At 40.9% G+C, this 20,837-nt stretch overlaps 1 protein-coding gene across 2 annotated transcripts in view; it reads left to right on the forward strand.

Annotated features, from left to right (window-relative positions):
• The window catches only part of LOC126266878 (major facilitator superfamily domain-containing protein 6), a 155,099-nt gene that overhangs the window by 126,344 nt on the left and 7,918 nt on the right, over positions 1-20,837 (forward strand). Inside the window, exon 9 of one of the 2 annotated variants that reach the window (XM_049971535.1) lies at positions 4,268-4,331. The exons of the other annotated variant lie outside the window; for it this stretch is intronic. Within the exon in view, the coding sequence (XP_049827492.1) occupies positions 4,268-4,331 (64 nt within the window). The remainder of the gene's footprint in view (positions 1-4,267; positions 4,332-20,837) is intronic. 2 annotated transcript variants of the gene reach the window in all.

Raw genomic sequence — 20,837 nt, forward strand, 5'->3', positions numbered from 1 at the left:
TGTCAAACACTTCACGCAGTATCGTATCTCCCATTTCATCTTCATCTACATCCTCTTCCATTTCCATAATATTGTCCTGAAGTACATTGCCCTTGTATAGACAATCTATATACTCCTTCCACCTTTCTGCCTTCCCTTCTTTGCTTAGAACTGGGTTTCCATCTGAGCTCTTGATATTCATACAAGTGGTTCTCTTTTCTCCAAAGATCTCTTTAAATTTCCTGTAGGCAGTATCTATCTTACCCCTAGTGAGATAAGCCTTTACATCCTTACATTTGTCCTCTAGCCATCCCTGCTTTGCACTTCTTGTCGATCTCATTTTTGAGACGTTTGTATTCCTTTTTGCCTGCTTCATTTACTGCATTTTTATATTTTCTCCTTTCATCAATTAAATTCAATATTTCTTCTGTTACCCAAGGATTTCTACTAGCCCTCGTCTTTTTACCTTCTTGATCCTGTGCTGCCTTCACTACTTCTTCCCTCAAAGCTACCCATTCTTCTTCTACTGTATTTCTTTCCTTCATTTCTGTCAATTGTTCCCTTATGCTCTCCCTGAAACTCTGTACAACCTCTGGTTCTTTCAGTTTATCCAGATCCCATCTCCTTAACTTCCCATCTTTCTGCAGTTTCTTCAGTTTTAATCTCCAGTTAATAACCAATAGATTGTGGTCAGAGTCCACATCTGCCCCTGGAAATGTCTCACAATTTGAAACCTGGTTCCTAAATCTCTGTCTTACCATTATATAATCTATCTGATACCTTTTAGTATCTCCAGGGTTCTTCCATGTATACAACCTCCTTTCATGATTCTGAAACCAAGTGTTAGCTATGATTAAGTTGTGCTCTGTGCAAAATTCTACCAGGCGGCTTCCTCTTTCATTTCTTAGCCCCAATCCATATTCACCTACTACGTTTCCTTCTCTCCCTTTTCCTACACTCGAATTCCAGTCACCCATAACTATCAAATTTTCGTCTCCCTTCACTATCAGAATAATTTCTTTTATTTGATCATACATTTCTTCAATTTCTTCGTCATCTGCAGTGCTAGTTGGCATATAAACTTGTACTACTGTAGTAGGTGTGGGCTTCGTATCTATCTTGGCCACAATAATACAATAATGCGTTCACTGTGCTGTTTGTAGTAGCTTACCCGCATTCCTATTTTCCTATTCATTATTAAACCTACTCCTGCATTACCCCTATTTGATTGTGTGTTTATAACCCTGTAGTCATCTGTCCAGAAGTCTTGTTCCTCCTGCCACCGAACTTCACTAATTCCCACTATATCTAACTTTAATCTATCCATTTCCCTTTTTAAATTTTCTAACCTACCTGCCCGATTAAGGGATCTGACATTCCACGCTCCGATTCGTAGAACGCCAGTTTTCTTTCTCCTGATAACGGCATCCTCTTGAGTAGTCCCCGCCCGGAGATCTGAATGGGGGACGATTTTACCTCCGGAATATTTTACCCAAGAGGATGCCATCATCATTTAATCATACAGTAAAGCTGCATGGCCTCGGGAAAAATTACGGCTGTAGTTTCCCCTTGCTTTCAGCCGTTCACAGTACCAGCACAGCAAGGCCGTTTTGGTTATTGTTACAAGGCCAGATCAGTCAATCATCCAGACTGTTGCCCTTGCAGCTACTCAAAAGGCTGCTGCCCCTTTTCAGGAACCACACGTTTGTCTGGCGTCCTAACAGATACCCCTCAGTTGTGGTTGTACCTACAGTACGGCTATCTGTATTGCTGAGGCACGCAAGCCTCCCCACCAACGACAAGGTCCATGGTTCATGGGGTTGGGGGGGGGGGGGGGGGGGGGGGAGTTGTAACATACTTAAAATAAATTATGGTCAACAAGATACATGCTTTCTGTCCAAATACAGTCAAAGTAAGGCCCCCTTTGCCAACGTGGCGGTAACTATTTATACATTCGTAACAATCCCGAACAATCCTTGGCATTGTTTAGAATCTTTTTTTGATTAATTAACAATTAAAATTGACATATAACAACTGAAAATACATATATAAACCTATGTTTACTCTAGAACAGCTAGTACACTATGATATTAGTACATGTCTGTTATTTTATTCGAATGCAACTTCTTGAATAAGAAATTACAATAATGTACTTTCATATTTTATTAATTACTAGTGGTTTCCTTCATGGAAAATGTTCCCTTTATTTACAGAGTTTCTATACTTTAAAGTAATTGGAGTGTAATAATTAGTTTAGTAACAATAATTTTTTAGACAAATTACATATTTTGTTTACATTTGAAATCCTGATTTACACTGGCAAATGTTCGTTTTTAATTGGGTCTTAATCAGCTGATACATTTCAAATGTTGGCTGGAAGTGAAGGAATATTAGCTCTTTCCACTAAGAGAGGCTTCCTAAGAGACAGTGCTAAATCTTTCAAGAAAATTCTTCTCCTGTTTTTTGGATTTGCCTCATTTGCATGAAAAATTATTTGAGCAATGATTCCTGCTACATCCATTAGAACATAGAGTACAACCATTGGCCATCTTCTTGTCACCCATGCAACAGAATACTCACTTCCCAGTTCATTGACTGTATAGTGACTCCTCCCTTTGTTATATTGTAATCCAAAACTATCTCTGGTTTACCTGTAGTTTTGTCAGTGAGTCCAAAATTGTGTATAGTTGAAAGGAATATATTGGCCTTGTTTTGTTTCAGCACATACAAAACTAGCGTCATAACATTCTGAAAAGCAAATAAAGAGAAGTGAATAGCCCTACATTTCCCAGGTAGAATTCTTGTGGGGTCTCATGTTGTTTTTATCAATGTAAAATGCATGTTAGCCACCATATACTTCAATATTATTATTGAAGAAGGTTTTAGCATCTGTTAAAAGAAAAATCTTTGTCCTTTACTTCGCTGGTTTGTTTAGGATATACTGAATGAAAGAACAGTGACCCCGGAAACCTTTCAACTTTTTGTCTTTTTGTCTGCTGTCACAAATTGTCCCACACTATAAGCAATCCCGCAGTTTACCACACAGGCATCCAATATTTGCCTTATTGCAGCAAGTTTATAAGTTACTCTTGTTGTAAAAATGGATACATCATAAAAGGAATAGAAATCTTCTGTAGCTCGTAACAGCTCTCGTAATCTCCATACCAGTACCATCGGTGACATATGTTTGGTTTGCTTTCTTAGTCCCCATGAGATAAAGCAATCCCAGCAATGCCATTATTTCACACCATGTAGTTTCCTTAGCATCCCTTTTTCTGGAATATTGTTCACATTTGCTCTTAGATTGAATGTATAGGTTCGTGTATTTTACAATTTCTCAATCTTTTTTAGCCAGTATTGTCCATAAAGCCTCTGTTTCACTTGTGACCCCTCTGGCGACACGTTTAGGCCCAGGGAATATTTTAACAATATTCTTTCTTTTTGTTTTCGAGGTCACATTAGGGCACATTTTATTCCATTTACATGTTTTGTCACTACCAATAACAATACCATCAGTGGAGACTGGCTTTTCACAGTCATCACCTGAATCGTGGACTTGATCAGGATCTGAATCGTGGTCACTTCGTGCGATAAATTCCTCTTCGTCTTCAGAGTCATCAACGTTTTCAATGTCTGATACAGTGTTGAACTCTGGATCTTCGTTAAGTAACCAATCATGCTCGTTGTCTGTCAGCTTTGATCTTGCCCTGCACAGTGATATACCGCTTGTTACGTGTTATGTTTGCAGTTAAAAAGGAACTAAATAAAAGTAAAAGAAAAATTACTTACATGACCAGATGTGTGGCGTGCTTTGTACTAATACGGTGACACACTCGCAGTTTATTTTAAATTACTGTAGCTCACATGAATATATGAGAACACAATTTCTCACTGTGCTAGCTGAAACAGTAATGCAGGAATAGGTAAGGCTTGCTATTGTAAAGCAGCCATGGAACTTTGCACGACAATGTTATTTGCGCTTGGCACACTCTATACACAGGCACGCCTGCTCGAGGGTTAAATGGTGAAATTTTCAGTTGCCATATTTCTTGCATGACTACTATAGTGTTATTAAATGAAACCATAATTCTATTTATAGTCAAATTATTCACCTATCAGAGTTACCCAATGCAATCTGAATCTTTTTGTTTTATTTACTACCGGTCTTTGTCTTTTGTCATCTACCAAACACAAGTGTCTCCAAGATATTATATTTGTAAATTTGTTTTTGTTATTTGTATGACATATTTAAAAATGTATTTTTAAAAAATATAATTTCTTTAATGAGGTGTTATATCAAGAAGTGGAGTAACAGCAGATAGTCCATCATCACCAGAAAGAATATTGAAGTGGTATGTACTCTTAGTTGTCAGAGCAAGATCGCATGAACATATAGTGTAGCAGGCATGCTGCATGGTAAAACCATTAACCTACTATCAGTCTGTCATACCAGTTGTTTGTATACCAAGGTTTTGCTCGACCTGTTCTTGCATTTAACACAGTTTTCTAAAAAAATTCCAAGGCATATTCTTTTCAGAGCAGTTTATGGATTAGGCCATTTATGAGTTTACTGACTTCCTATTCTGGGTTGTGTTCTGTAACTCCATTTGAACCATACATTTTATGGAATCTCATCACCACTGTGTTTGTGTCAGTTGCGAGAGGGGTTGTTCCAACTTATCAACAAGAAATATATTTCTATAGAAATAATGGAATGAGTGAAACTAACAACTCTCCATGTAATGGAGGCGTTCACAGTAAATTGCACATACCCAATAACTGGAATGAGGTAGCTCAGCTTAAAATCCTTTTTTCTTCAGGGCACATAAAACCATAATGTCAGAGAGCAATAGAAATGAAAATTTTTAAGATTAGCTACAAAGTTCTAGTTCTTGATATATGCCCATCTGTCATTCTAAGACTCCATTATATAGTGAATGTTTATCTTTATGTATTCTGTTGCCTTTCTCGTAAAGGCAGCATAGTGCCTTTTATAGTAAATGATGCAAGGTGGGCCGGCCGGAGTGGCCGTGCGGTTCTAGGCGCTACAGTCTGGAACCGCAAGACTGCTACGGTCGCAGGTTCGAATCCTGCCTTGAGAATGGATGTGTGTGATGTCCTTAGGTTACTTAGGTTTAAGTAGTTCTAAGTTCTAGAGGACTGATGACCTCAGAAGTTGAGTCCCATAGTGCTCAGAGCCATTTGAATCATTTTTTGATGCAAGGTGGCTAGAGAGTAAAAAACTGTGTTTATAACTGAACATGGAAGAATAAATATTGTCATAACATATTTAAGGAAGAACAACAAGAGGACAGAGAGAATTGTGGAAAATAACCTTTGGTAAGAAAATTCAGTGGTAAGGTTAACATAGTGTTCTCAGATGTAAAACTTCATTCAGGTAAGCAGCTAAGAGTTTGATGACTACAAGGCCTGAAGAAGAATATTCTGCAAATAATGGAAATATTATACATTTATATGGTTGAGTAAAGTCAGGTAATTCAGTGTATCCAGTCTGTCTTTAGAAAATGTTGCAGCTGCAGTTCAGCTTCTTTATCTTTTTCATTTTTATACAAGAAATGTGTACAGCTATTAAAGAGTATAGAAAGTGAAAATATTCTGTTAATATAAGCACAACCGTTGTAAAGAGGTATACCGTATTTACTCGAATCTAAGCCACACTTTTTTTCCAGATTTTGTAATCCAAAAAACTGCCAGCGACTTAGAATCGAGTGCAAAGTAAGTGGAAGTTCTGAAAAATATTTGTAGGTGCCACCACAACTAACTTCCGCCGTCGAATACATGTAGCGCTACACAGGCATGCTTTGCAGGCACAAAGATAAATACTGGCGCCATACCTCTTCATCTGTAAATAAGTTAAAAGAAAAGGTAGAAGAATGTAAACATTATGCTATGTATTCTTTCGTGTTTGCTGCCATCTCATTTAAATCCTGACTGCCTAATAATCTACGAAACTAGAGTGACACAGCAGCAAACGCGGAAGAATATATTTATATCGTGTCAATAATTTAGAAAGAAACTTCCACATGGGAAAAATATATTAAAAACAAAGATTCCATGACTTACTAAGCGGGAAAGCACCGGTAGACAGGCACAATAAATAAAACACAAAAACACACACACAGAATTTCTAACTTTCGCAACCGACGGTTGCTTCTTCAGGAAAGAGGGAAGGAGAGGGAAAGACGAAAGGATGTGGGTTTTAAGGGAGAGGGTAAGGAGTCATTCCAATCCCGGGAGCGGAAAGACTTACCTTAGGGGGAAAAAAAGGACAGGTGTACACTCGCACACACACACACACACACACACACACACACACACACACACACACATATCCATCCGCACATACACAGACACAAATGTCTGCTTGTGTCTGTGTATGTGCGGATGGATGTGTGTGTGTGTGTGTGTGTGTGTGTGTGTGTGTGAGAGTGTGAGGTGTGAGTGTGCGCGCGCGCGTGCGCGTGCTAGTGTACACCTGTCCTTTTTTTCCCCCTAAGGTAAGTCTTTCCACTCCCGGGATTGACTCCTTACCCTCTCCCTTAAAACCCACATCCTTTCGTCTTTCCCTCTCTTTCCTGAAGAAGCAACCTTTGGTTGCGGAAGCTAGAAATTCTGTGTGTGTGTTTGTGTGTTTTATTTATTGTGCCTGTCTACCGGCACTTTCCCGCTTGCTAAGTCTTGGAATCTTTGTTTTTATATCGTGTCATGTTTATGTTCGTATTATTCTTAAACTGAATAGTTATTCAGTCAGAAATGAAGCATGGCAAGTGACTAGATTTTTAAATCTAAGATGTCTCTAATTTCTGTGCAGAATGTAATGTATTAAAGAGGCGTCTGCGAAGATTATCAAATGGAGAAAAATTTTCGCTAAACTCTCATTCAGAACATCTTCTATCATACACAGTCTATTATTTGGTTCTTGTTGAACATTATCAAAGAAAGCAACAGTGTAAGTAACAACAAATGGCAGTCTCTTGCCATTGTGTTGCTAATAAGACAATTACTCTATTTTTTTTATTGTAAGCCGTGGTAGCGCGCACAAAAGCAAGCCATGCCACGAGTGATGACAGGTCGTAAACACACATTATCAGAATGCAACAAACAATGCATGACACATTACAATAATGCATTTTCAGCCTAGAGTGATGTAAACACCTATAACAGAGAACGGCACTTATCAGATCGAAGCAAAATAAGCAATCGATTCAAACCAGAGGAAGCATGTAAAAAAGGAAGGGTACCCGTATAAATACAGACGGAGCGCCTGACACATAGCAATGGCCACTTGGTAAAGCTTAACTGTTAAGCTTACAACTCGAACCGAACTACTGTAGCTGTATATTCATCCATGCGACCTCAATTGTCTCTCATGTTAGAACAGACAAACTTTGTTTCGATTTGGAGGGTCGGTCTAAAACTTTTCTCACCCCTTGAATTCGAGTCTCAAATTTCAGGTGCGGCTTAGATTCGGGAAAATTTTTTCTCCTTGATTTCGAGTCTCATTTTTCAGGTGTGGCTTAGATTTGAGGGCGGCTTAGATTCAAGTAAATACAGTATGCATGCAAGTTTATAAGTGGTGTTTTTGGGGTGTAAGTGTAGCAGGTTACTTGCAGTCCTCCAGCACAGACAGTACCACTGTTGTTGAGGGCTGTAAGATGCATTATAACCATTTGTATAACATGTTGTGTGCTCAGCAGCCATGTGTCGCATAGGAGGAGCCTTTTCCATACACTTCTTCAACATGTGCATTGCTTTTTACTATCATGTTTTGTGTGTGTCAAAAGACCATGATAGGACATATCCATTTAACTTGATATTGATTATTCTGCTGCCTGAACTTGCACACACACTTGTATTCCACACTTTGACTTTCATAGATCATTCTGTCACTCATTTTTGTCTTTCCACATGGTTTGAGAGCTCTTCACCATGTGAGCATCTCATAACCAACTTTTCTGGTCACTTGTACATGCAAGTTATCTCTCTGTCCCCCCTGTGGGTTCGGGGGTAAGAATTGACCCGCGGTATTCCTGCCTGTCGTAAGAAGCGACTAAAAGGAGTTTCAACCGTTTTGGCCTTCCATGTGATGGCCCCCCTTGGGGTTTGACCCCCATTTTTCAAAATTCTGCAGAAGTACGAGCCTTTCGGAGATGGTCGCCTTACATGGTGTATCACTGGTCCTCAGTGCACTTAGACCTTGGCACTCACCGTTGTAACTGCACCCACTATTCCTCAAATTGGGCCAAAACGCCTGATGGGTTGCACAAGTTACACCCATAGTGTGTCCCCATCTGCACCTACGATCATGATGAACTTTCCATGGCACCCGAAATCCAGCACGGTAGCCAGCCCGTTGTGGTGGGGTTGTCATGTACCCTCTAGGTTGTAGCCCCCTGACAACACAGGGATCGTACTGCTGATACCTGAGCTGCACCCTCCCCACGTCGGCCAAGGAGTAGATGCCCGTCTCCTTGGGGCATCAGGACTCCTGGCAACGGTCATCATGCCAGGTGGCCCTTGCTGAGGCTGGGTGGCGCCCGTGGGGAGAGCCCCTGGTCGGAGTGGGTGGTATCGGGGCGGACGTTTCGCAGATGAAACGTCAACATATATCAGGTTGATCTGCGGCTGAGTCTTTTAAAAAGAAAGGTACTGTCTCTGGTTCTGGTTCTCCTGCCCTTTCTCCCTTGGCCACTCCCTGGGAGGAAGGACAGGCCTGCCGGCTTGGGGCGAAGTACTTCCCCCGCTATTTAGTCTGTTCTCGGACCGATGACGGGACGTTCACCACTTCTAAGCCCATGTTCTTTGTCCAGCACATCGAGGACATCTTCAGGGAAATTGAGGCTCTCAGTAAAATGCGTTCGGGGTTCGTTCTTATAAAGACCATCTCCGCCACGCAGTCGGCGGTGCTCCAGGTGTGCGACCAACTAGGGGACATCCCAGCGTGGTTCCAAAGACCCTCGCATTGACACCGGGGCCTTTATCCTCGCCTTCGAGGGGGACGTTCTCCTGGAGAAGGTAAAGGTGATGTGCTACCGGTGCAGCATGTGACCTTACGTCCCGCCTCCTATGCGCTGCTTTCGGTGTTTGCGCTTCAGGCACATGTCGTCCCGATGTGAGGCTGAGCCCTTTTGTGGCAATTGTGGACGTCCTCTTCGTGAGGAACATACATGCACCCCACCACCTCGGTGCTTCAATTGTCCTGGCCTCCACTCGCCTAGATCTTTAGACTGTCCCGCGTATCAGAAGGAGAAGAAGATTCAAGAATTAAAAACTTTGGCCGTCTCTCTTATTCTGAGGCCAGGAAGAAGTATGACCGCCTCCATCCAGCGACGTTGACAACTTTGTTTGCCTCAATCGTGTCCACTCCTTCCACAGTATCCTCACACGTATCCTGTCCCCCCTCCACCTCCTCACCCCATCTGGGGTCTATGCCTCCGCCTCCCAAATCCCTCCCTTCCAAATCCTCCTCCCTCGTGGCCCCTGCCCCCTCTGTGGCAGGGGCCACCCTTCCTCCTCCTCCCCCTCCACCGCCTGAGAAACGATCCTCTTCTCAGGCATCCATCGGGGAAACGTTTTGGACCCCGACTTCCGAGGTCCGGCGTTCGGAAACGGACCCCGCGCGTGAAGACCTTATTCGCGTCCAGCCCACCATCCCCGTGCCTCATCGAACTTCCAAGAAGGCCTCCAAGAAGAAGTCTTTATCTCCCTCTCCACCCCGGCACGTTTCGTCTGACGCTCCATCCGTGAGTTGCTGCTCCCAGCCGTCCTCAGTTTCGCTGTTACGCTCTGTTGCCAGGCGCTTAGCTGGCCTGTCGTCGGCGAATGATGCTGCCCCTCCTATGCAACCCAGGAATGCGGCCGCAGCTGGCAACGACTCGATGGAACAGGATCCGTCTCCCACTGGTTGTAGCGTTGTTCCCTCGAAACCTGGCTCTCCGCGGACTCTTCTTATACCTACTCCCACTTGGACCTTTCGATCTGTTCTACCACTCTTGCCCGTCGGTTCGAGTGGTATCTCCTTTCTGACACCTATTTGAGCGACCATTTCCCCTGTGTCGTTCATCTCCTGCACCACAGCCCATCCCCACGTCCTTCAAGCTGGAACATACCGAAAGCTGACTGGGGACTTTACTCCTCCCTGGCGACCTTTCCAGACCACGATTTTCTCAGTTGTGACAGTCAGATCGAATACCTCACGGCTGTTATCATCAATGCTGCCGAACGTTTCATTCCTCGTACTACCTCTTCTTCACGTCGCATTTCCATCCCCTGGTGGAATGAGGCTTGTAGAGACGCTATCAGTGCTCGACGACGTGCTTTACACACCTTTCGCCGCCATCCTACGATGGCGAATTGTATTGGATACAAACGACTCCGAGCTCAATGTCGTAGAGTCATCAAAGACAGCAAAAAAACTTTTTGGTCCTCTTTCACCAGCTCCTTTAACAGTTTTACTCCCTCTTCTGTCATCTGGGGTGGCCTACGCCAGCTGTCGGGCATTAAGGCCCACTCCTCGGTACCTGGCCTGACTTCAGGTAATGAGGTACTTGTTGATCCTGTGGATGTCTCCAACACCTTCGGCCGCTTTTTCGCGGAGGTTTCAAACTCCGCCCATTACCACCCTCCCTTCCTTCCCAGGAAAGAGGCAGAAGAGGCTCGTCGACCTTCCTTCCACTCGCTGAATATGGAAAACTATAACGCCCCCTTTACTATGCGGGAACTCGAACGTGCAATTGCAGTGTCCCGGTTCTCTGCTCCGGGGCCAGATGCCATTCACGTTCAGATGCTGACACACCTTTCTCCGGCAGGCTTCCTTCTACGTACCTACAATCTCGTTTGGACTGAAGGTCACGTCCACATGCGTTGGCATGTTGCCGTCGTTGTTCCTATACCCAAACCTGGGAAGGATAGACACCTTCCTTCTAGTTACCGCCCCATTTCTCTTACAATCTGTGTCTGTAAGGTGATGGAGCGCATGGTTAACGCTCGGTTAGTTTGGATTCTTGAATCTCGATGGCTACTTACCAATGTTCAATGTGGCTTTCGTCACTGCCGCTCCGCTGTTGACCACCTTGTCACCTTGTTGACATTCATCATGACCAACTTTTTGCGAAAGCGCCAAACAGTAGCCGTGTTCTTCGATTTGGAAAAGGCTTATGATACCTGTTGGAGAGGAGGTATCCTCCGCACTATGCACAGGTGGGGTCTACGCGGTCGCCTGCCCCTTTTTATTGATTCCTTTTTAACAGATCGAAAGTTTAGGGTCCGTGTGAGTTCCGTATTGTCCGACGTCTTCCTCCAGGAGAACGGAGTGCCTCAGGGCTCCATCTTGAGCGTAGCCCTTTTTCCCATGGCGATCAATCCAATTATGGATTGCATTCCACCTAATGTCTCAGGCTCTCTTTTTGTCGATGACTTTGCAATCTACTGCAGTGCCCAGAGAACATGCCTCCTGGAGCGCTGCCTTCAGCGTTGTCTTGACAGCCCATACTCATGGAGTGTGGCTAATGGCTTCCGGTTCTCTGAAGAGAAGACGGTTTGCATCAACTTTTGGCAATATAAAGCGTTCCTTCCGGCATCCTTACATCTCGGTCCCGTTGTTCTCCCATTCGTGGAAACGACTAAGTTTCTAGGGCTCACACTGGACAGGAAACTTTGTTGGTCTCCGCACGTCTCTTATTTGGCTGCCCGTTGTACACGTTCCTTTAATGTCCTCAGAGTTCTTAGCGGTTCATCTTGGGGAGTGGATCGCACTGTCCTGCTTCGCTTGTATCGGTGCATAGTCCGATCAAAGCTGGATTATGGGAGCCTCGTCTACTCGTCTGCTCGGCCATCCCTCTTACGCCGTCTCAACTCCATCCACCATCGGGGGTTACGTCTTGCAACCGGAGCATTCTACACTAGTTCGGTCGAGAGACTTTCTGCTGAAGCTGCCGAATTACCGTTGACCTACCGGTGCGACGTACTGCTTTGTCAGTATGCCTGCCGGCTGTTGTCAATGCCCGACCACCCCTCTTATCAGTCCTTCGTCGCCGATTCTTTCGACCGTCAGTATGGGTTGTACGTGTCTGCCTGCTGCCCCCTGGAGTCCGCTTTCATTGCCTGCTTCAACAATTGGATTTTGCCCTCCCTACCAACTTCAGCGAGGGTGAGAGCTCGACACCACCTTGGCTCCAGGCTCCTGTTCATATTCATCTCGACCTCAGCTCGCTCCCGAAGGAGGGTACTCCAGCTTTAGTGTATTGCTCACGGTTTGTCGAACTTCGTGCGCGACTTGCCAGTCACACCTTTATTTACGCTGATGGCTCCAAAACTGATGATGGTGTCGGCTGTGCCTTTGTCGTCGGGGCCATCACCTTTAAATACCGGCTCCTCGACCAGTGTTCCAGCTTTACGGCCGAGCTTTTTGCTCTCCATCAGGCCGTTCAGTATGCCCGCCGCTACCGCCATTCATCGTATGTACTCTGCTCTGATTCACTCAGTGCTCTTCAGAGCCTTGGAGCTCCATATCCGGTCCATCCTTTGGTGCAACGGATCCAGCAGTCCCTCCATTCTTTTGCTGATGATGGCCCTCCTGTCAGCTTTCTGTGGGTTCCCGGCCATGTAGGAGTGCCTGGGAATGAGGATGCTGATGCTACAGAAAGGCTGCAGTCCTCCTGCCTCGGCCAGCCTCCCATTGTGTCCCGTCATCTGACATTAGTGGGATACTTGGTAATCACTTCAAGGAAACAAGCTCCGGGCCGTAAAACTGTTCCCAACTGCTTGGACAACCTCCTCCCGACCATCTCGATGAGAAGAGGTCCTTCTGACCAGGTTGCGGGTTGGGCATTGCCAGTTTAGCCACCGCTACCTGCTCTCCGGTGACCCAGCCCCGCAGTGCCCTTGTGGTCATGCATTGACAGTGCGCTATGTTTTATTGTCGTGTCCCCGTTTTAGTCAATCTCGTATTGTCCTGTCTCTGCCATCTACTTAACAGGATATTTTAGCTGATGACACTCAAGCAGCTGCTCGTGTTCTTCGTTTTATTACTTTGACTGGCTTGTCCAAAGACATCTAACTCTTTCACTTATTTTATCTGCATCTTTGTAAGAACTTTCTGGATTCCCCCCCCCCCCTACCCCCCCCTCCTTGAGTTTTACTAGATTTTATGTGCTCTTACAATTGTGACTACGCCCTAATGACCTCATTAGTTGAGCACCCTTAAAAAAAAATAAAAAATATTAAAAAAGATATCTCTCTGTGCTGTTACTCCCTTGTTGCTAGTACAGTGCGCTGCTTGGATTATTTCAGGTGTTATAATTTTCAGCAATGGTTGTGTGCTGTTTTGACATAGGTACGCATATCTTTCACATTTTGTCCTCCAAAAACTTACACTTATGTTGTAATTACTGTAGTTTGTCCATGTTGTACTCACTACATTTACATTGGGGAACTGAAAAGTACTTTTTTGTGATATTGGAATAGAAGATCGATACTTTTTGCCTTTTAATAGATCCTGTACATCAATCAGTAAAGGAAATATTCTGGTATGTACTTTTATTTCTGGTCTATACCTGATTTTCTGTACGAAGTTCTGTACACTTCTTTCTACAGGACACACACAACAACCCATCATCAAAAAGTGGATAGTGTGTGTTCACACTTGAATCATTTGTGCCTGTTCACATTAGTGATCGAAATTGGTTTTCTCAGTGTTCACTCTTATCAACCACCAGCATTTTTACAGTAATTTTTGTCACTCTTTGTTTTTCTTTGTTGTACTACTTTTTCTATCTTCTATCAGTACCATATGTTTCCTTAAGTAGTAGTGACAAATGTCAGATTCACCATATCTGGGCTTCAGAATTGTCACCTAACATCTGTTATCATAACCCTGTAACACACTTCAGCAATCATTGTTGGATGTGATAATGTAACAAAGAGGCACAAAATTTTATGAAAAACAAAATTTTATGAAAAATAAACTGAATGTCAAACTGTTCAGCTGCAACGCTGTCAACCTTGGAGACACTTACCACATCCTTCTTGTATAAGAGTTGCCTTGTAAGCTTTTACAAGTGACCCCTAAATGACACTCTTTAGATGTGACATTGCCATTGTTGTAAAATTTGTTATTATTGAAACAATGACAGCTCAGAAGTTGAATAAGAAATATGTTTACAGTGAGCATTTAAAGAAATAGCATTGTGAAGGAAATAGAATTTTTACTTGAAAGTTTTCATAGTATGACTATTTTACAGTTTGCGTTAAAGACGTAACTCAATAAGAATGTCTCAAATTGCTTTGCTCAGCTTTTGGTTATCAGCTACCTTCAGAAAAGACTATGTACAGTAGGTTTGCAGAATTTTTTCACGGTTGTACTTCTCTCGGTGATGAACGCTGTCCAAAATTGTTTTTTGCTCCAAAATTTCGATGGTAGGTACAACATGGTGGAGGAGGATTGGCATTTGACTTACTGTGAGATTAGGATGCCCTTAAGTATATTGCAAACTGAACATCATTTGATTTTGCTGACTGAAGCTCAAAAATGGGCTGTAGCCAATTGATGTAAGGAAATGCCTAAAAATAATAGACGGAGTTAATGCGAAATCTATATACAGCATCATAATAGGAGATGAAACATAGATGTGCTCATATGAATAAGACACTATGCAGTAATCAATTGTTTGTATGTTCCTAGATGAACCAAAATCAACAAAAGTAGTTTTTGGTGCAGCAACTGCTTTGGAGGATATAAGAACAGTTAATGCTAAATGGTGTACAACAATTTGTTTGCCACAAGTAATGGATGAAATTGAGAAAAACAACAGAAAATGTAACATCATTCTTCATAGTGACAATGCCAGTTGTTGCCATTGCATATCGAACAAGTGATTTTTTGATGAAGAAAAACGTGGAATTATCATCTCATTGCTCCATATTCACCTGACGAACTTTTTAAGACTGATTTTCTCCACATCAAGAAGCTATTGAATCCTTTCAAAATAATGTTTTTTAGGCATCAACATCAGAGAGGAAAGCAGCTTCCAGTATTGGTTACAGTGCATGCAAAAGCATGTAAATTTTAAATATGAGTATTCTGAGAAACAAAGAAGTAATTTGAATCAAAATAATGTTGTTTGTTCATTGCATTTTTAAAACAGTTAAGTATGGGACCACAGTTATAAGTATGAGGTATGGTTTCTTCATTATACAGCTTCTCAAGGGTCAAGATTGACTAAATTTTTTAGATCAAAATTTACTATGAGTGGTCATTCACAGGTGTATCTATACCTAGCTAACCAAAATCACTGAAATAGAGAGATCTCTGGCATCTGGCACATCAAAATATGAGGAGCACTCAGTAATTCATCACAAAACTGTGTTAGCAAGAAAATTACTGAAAAGTATTAAATGAAACAATTTGTGAATTGAAGTTGATAATCTTGGTTACAAATTCAGTCCACTACATGAAACAAATAAAATCAAACCTTAAACTCTTTTGATAATTTCAAAATGTCAGCTCTTCTTATAATATGTATACTAGAAGAACAGGACTTTGTCATTTTGTTTCAAATTCCTGTTAGTGAACCCTTGTTTCATCACTGGTTATAACAGAGTCTGATTAGTTAAAACTTTCCACTGCAAACTGTTTCATCAGTTTGGGACAAACAAGAAGCAGTGTATCAATGGATTGAGTCAACTGTTTTGGAACCATTCTCAAATAACTTGTCATCTATAATTGAATGTACAGATACAATTGTCATAATTCTTGTATGACTGTCTTCTATCTCTTTTAAAGTGTTCAGTCTACTGAGCCTTTACACATTTTCACTGTGCTGAACTGACTCATGTCCACAAGAGTAGACCACCCGTCTGCTCTTACGGACATGAGTCAGTTGTTACTTAACAGTGTAATAAACTGAAAACTGTTTTGTAACTAAACAAACATTAGTGGAACAAAATGCAATTTGTTTGCTTTACAATCTGAAATAAAAATTCAGTGATGCAATTCTCAAATAAATATTACTTTATGTCAAACCTTCAGATAAGAAAAATCTTATCACTGAACATTTCTCTCTTGGTCTTCATATTTTGAGAGGAGCTGACATTTTGAAGTGAACAGAGGTCATGTTTGCTTTCATTTCTTTCAAATAGCTGACGAAATTTGTCCCCAAGATTGTCAACTTGCCCAACAGAAAGTTTCATCCAGTTATAACAATCAGTAGTTTTTCCATTATGGTCTTGTTAATTAGTGTATTCCATTACATATTTATTGTAATAATAATGGAAGAAAATTTAATGAATAACAAATAATCTTATTCAAGATTAGCAAAGTAAAACTGATCACAGCCAGTTCTTGTATTTGAACTCTTTTTGGGTCAATACGGTTTTTATTTGCTATTGAGCCCTTTTTATGCCATCTTTTCCACTAAGTTTTGCATTGGAGAGTTTGCTGGAGGATTTGTCAAAACACTTCCAGCTGTAAAGTCTTCCAAAAGCAGTTACATATATTTCTCACAAGTTGCGCTTTGCATAACATTCAACAGTAAACACACATTGTTTTATTATGACCACTGTTTGGTGTTGCATTCGGCTGGCACTGTTTGGTGTTGCATTTGGCTGGTCACTAACACATCTGCTACTCTCGCTCACTCATGTGTAACAACAAAGTGGGATATTCGGGAAAGAGTGTGCAGGAGATGAGCATGTGCAATCATGACAGCATTCGAATGGTGTACTGAATTCAGCATTTCCTGTGATGGATGGTTCTGTGCTTCATTGTAAGGGTCAAATATAAATATTTTTTGGACTAGTTATGTTTTGCGCCTCTCTCCCCCCCCTCCCCCTTCCCTCCTGGTTGTACACATTGAACTTGAGAGCCTGGTGGTGATTCTGAAGTTTGTAAAATAGATTTATATGACCATATAGTCTAAATGAACCACCCAGTGAAAAAAAATTGAAACCTCAGTTACAATACAGTTGCATAACACACTGATTTCCAGTAAATATGTTGTGACATGCAAGCATATAGTGAACATAGGAATAGTGGATGAACAAGTGGTGTGATTGGGTGAAATAGTCTGTGGTTCCGAGAACAGCATCTGTTAAAATGTCAGAACCCTTCCATATTAAATTACCCTTGAAATTCAGTGTATCTCTACAAATATGTTAAGAGTGGATTTTTCTGTCTAAAGTTTAACACTATTTTGACAACCCTGTGAGATGTTTTAATTGCTAAAGGTTTGGGTTCACCTCTAAGAATGTGGATGGGCTGTGGGTAGCTGTATGTCAGTACAAAAATAAGGTACACCATGTCCATGTCCTCAAATGTGCATCAGCTTGTCAGGACACCTTCCTGTTTAGAGCAGAATTATCTAATCTTTCTGAAGTACAAAAATACTGAAGTTGAGGATGACAGAATACATATTGTATACTGAAACCAGAAAACAATAACATTTACATAGTGGCTCGAACTAAAACTACATTCTAGATGCTTAATTTGTTATGTTTAAATTAATTCTGGAATTGCTGGAGCAGGTTAGATATGAAATTCATGAAATCTGGTTTTGCTACTATCATGCAGCTGTTGTCGAGCTCTTAACCAATGTATTCAAGACTTGATTTTTACTAGTTACAGTATCATAAAAAAATATCCCTTCTGATAAGTGCTGAGGTTATTGAAAAAATCGAGTATCTGATAAAGAAGTAATGAAGGTTTATGGGAAACACATTGTGGTCAGTTGTGTAATTTGTGTGTTTGCTATTAGCTCATTAAAGTAAAAAGATTCATGTCCCAATCCATCTAAATGTGGGATACAATAAGCTCGAGCTGATGACACCACAACAGAGTTAAGTATATATTCTGTAGACATGGAAGCAAATTACATTTTTCCCATTCATACAGATGATTATTTTTTCATGTGCATGTGTACAGGATATACATGCCTGACAGGAGACCTCTTATTCAAATCTGTGTTTTGATGCTTTTTCTTAACTGTATTTTAAAATAATTAAAAATAAAAAAGCAACCTACAAGATATGTGGACATACACAAACTATTTTACGTGGTAAGGAGTGTGTGTGTGTGGGGGGGGGGGGGGGGGAGGGGGGGGCGCAGCTGTGGAAGTTTAAACTTCTGTGTCGTTTCGGGATTTTAAACTAAATTTAGATGTTAGTCATTTGATTATGTTACTGAGTGAAGACGCACCATCCTCTATTTTGAATGATTTTCTTTTAGGAGACTATGGATGTACGATATGCTAATTTATGCATTGCATGTGGTTTGTTTTTCCTTTATGTTAGATCATTTTTAAACATTGGTACTATAGATGTAGCAGAGTATTTCTGATCTTTCTCAACCACCACCACCCCTCCCAGCCTGTTCATTTGAGTTGTGATTTGTTTGTTGAAGAGTCTGAAATTACCCAAAATCTATTAATGTGGAGGAATTCAATTGATAAAGAATGGATTTGGAGGCAACATGGTTAAAACACTGGTCTCCCTTTTGTGAAAAGCACTGTTCCAGTACTGATTGGCTTGTACAGATTTAGGGTTTACATTATTCTCATAAATTAAATGAGGTGAATCTGAAAGATTCCTATGAAAAGATGGTGTATTTTGAACAATCCCGAAATATTCCAGTCAACATATTTTTATTTGTGTGCTTATTTCCTCCTAGCTACTTAGCAAAAAATAATTCTGCCCTGTGTGTGTGTGTGTGTGTGTGTGTGTGTGTGTGTGTGTGTGTGTGTGTGTTTTCTATTAAGTTTCATTTCAGTGTATCTCAGCATACTAGTATGACAGGGGTTTTCTCTAATCTTTAATCAGCTGCATGTTTACACTTCTTTATTTACAGAGTCTAATTTGAAATGTTCTCTCTCTCTCTCTCTCTCTCTCTCTCTCTCTCTCTGTGTGTGTGTGTGTGTGTGTGTGTGTGTGTATTTTTTTATTCTTTATCTCTTTTGAGCAGTTGCCATTTGTGGCTTGTCCTTTCTTGTCCTACCATAATCACCATTGTAAATCATATCTGATTTTTACCTCAGTTATAAATATTCTTTGTGTCCCTGTATGAAGTAAGCAACAGTTACACAACCACAAGATTATTATTGTTCTGAATATTCTTGTCTCCCCCTATGAAGGAAACCATAGTTCCACACGAACAAGATTCATCACCTGACGTATATAAGTTGATGATGAGCTTGTCATTCTAACAGCTCCAACACTTTATATATAAAACGATGATGTAACTTACCAAACAAAAGTGTTGGTATGTTGATAGACACACAAACACACACACAAAATTCAAGCTTTCGCAACCCACGGGTGCTTCATCAGGAAAGAGGGAAGGAGAGGGAATACGAAAGTATGTGGGTTTTAAGGGAGAGGGTAAGGAGTTATTCCAATCCTGGGAGCGGTAAGATGTCATTATTTTCTTTCCTCCCTGATGTTGCAATTTTAATGGCCAGCTTTGTATATGCGGCATGTAAAATGAATCATTACACAAGAATTCTAGAAAAGTTTTGCAAGCAATCTGTAAAAATAGGATTAACTAACTAGCAAATGAAGCATTTGATACTCTATTCATAGACATTATGATCTTATAGGAAAATAACATCTTTACTAATTACAAATTCTTTGTTGACTTGGGAGCAAATGTGAAGATGAAAAGATTACATTATAAACTGACATTTCATTATTGTGACTTGTATTTAGGATGGATTCGTGTCAATAATAGTGACATTTGTTAATTTCCAAATATAACATTTTCATGGTTGTAAGTTTCAGAGATGTATGGTAATATTGTAGGATAACTGACCTTGGTATCTTTTTATTGTCATAAAATGTATGTAATAACACTAATGCACAAAATTGCTGAGACCAAAACCAAAACTGACAACAAGAGAAGCTGTTACTGGAATTAGTTGCTTCTCTCCGAAACCAGCAGTTATGGGATCACCTGACACAAATGCGATCAGATGGGAGTGAGCTTGATTCTCTTTGTGAATATGCAGGTGAATGGAAAACGATGGTATTTTTGTGAGAACCAAATGGTGATTTTTTTGAAAACTGTAACATTCTCCAAGTGCAGGAAAGGAGGTTGCAAAAAAGGAAATTCAAATTAATACATATATGTCTTATACTGACATGGTATAGATTATAACATTTACTTAGAAATATGATTTGAAAACTGAAGAATGAGGTGAACTCGTGCCTTTTATCACAGAAGACCATCATCAATGGGAAAGAAACAGATAATATTTGAAACCTAAAACCTTATGAGACTTACAAACTATTTGCAGGACTTGGCATAGAAACCCAGACCCTTGAAATGCTGCTACTGGCAGGTACAGTGTCTGGTGTGCTGCCCAACTCATAACAATCTAGTAGTGCCTCTCTCAGATCATATTTATCTTAACCGCAGAATCGGAAGTAACTTACAATTTTTGCAACTGCTCTTTACTAATAGACTGTAATAATCATAATTGTTCTCTGCTTTTCATTTCCTGTGATACTGTGCACATTGAAATTTTACCCATGACATTTTAGTGTTAAATTAACACACATTTTTAATAAAGAGAAGAGGCACGGTCTAAGTTCAGAGTTGTGAGAAAAAATGATGAAATATATTGATAATTCAGCATAACAATAAATCTTCAGGTCATAGGAAGAACAGAGGAAACAAGGTGGTAATTATCACTAGGAATGGATGGGAATAGTAGCAAAGCTACAGAAGAAAATTGAATAGTCAACTCAAGTGAAAGACTGATCTTATGAGGAAACATCAGTGCTAATCGTACTTTGTTTACACACACACACACACACACACACACACACACACTTACTTTTCATTATTT

Source organism: Schistocerca gregaria, chromosome 4 (assembly GCF_023897955.1).
Source record: "Schistocerca gregaria isolate iqSchGreg1 chromosome 4, iqSchGreg1.2, whole genome shotgun sequence".
In the NCBI taxonomy this organism is placed as follows: domain Eukaryota; kingdom Metazoa; phylum Arthropoda; class Insecta; order Orthoptera; family Acrididae; genus Schistocerca; species Schistocerca gregaria.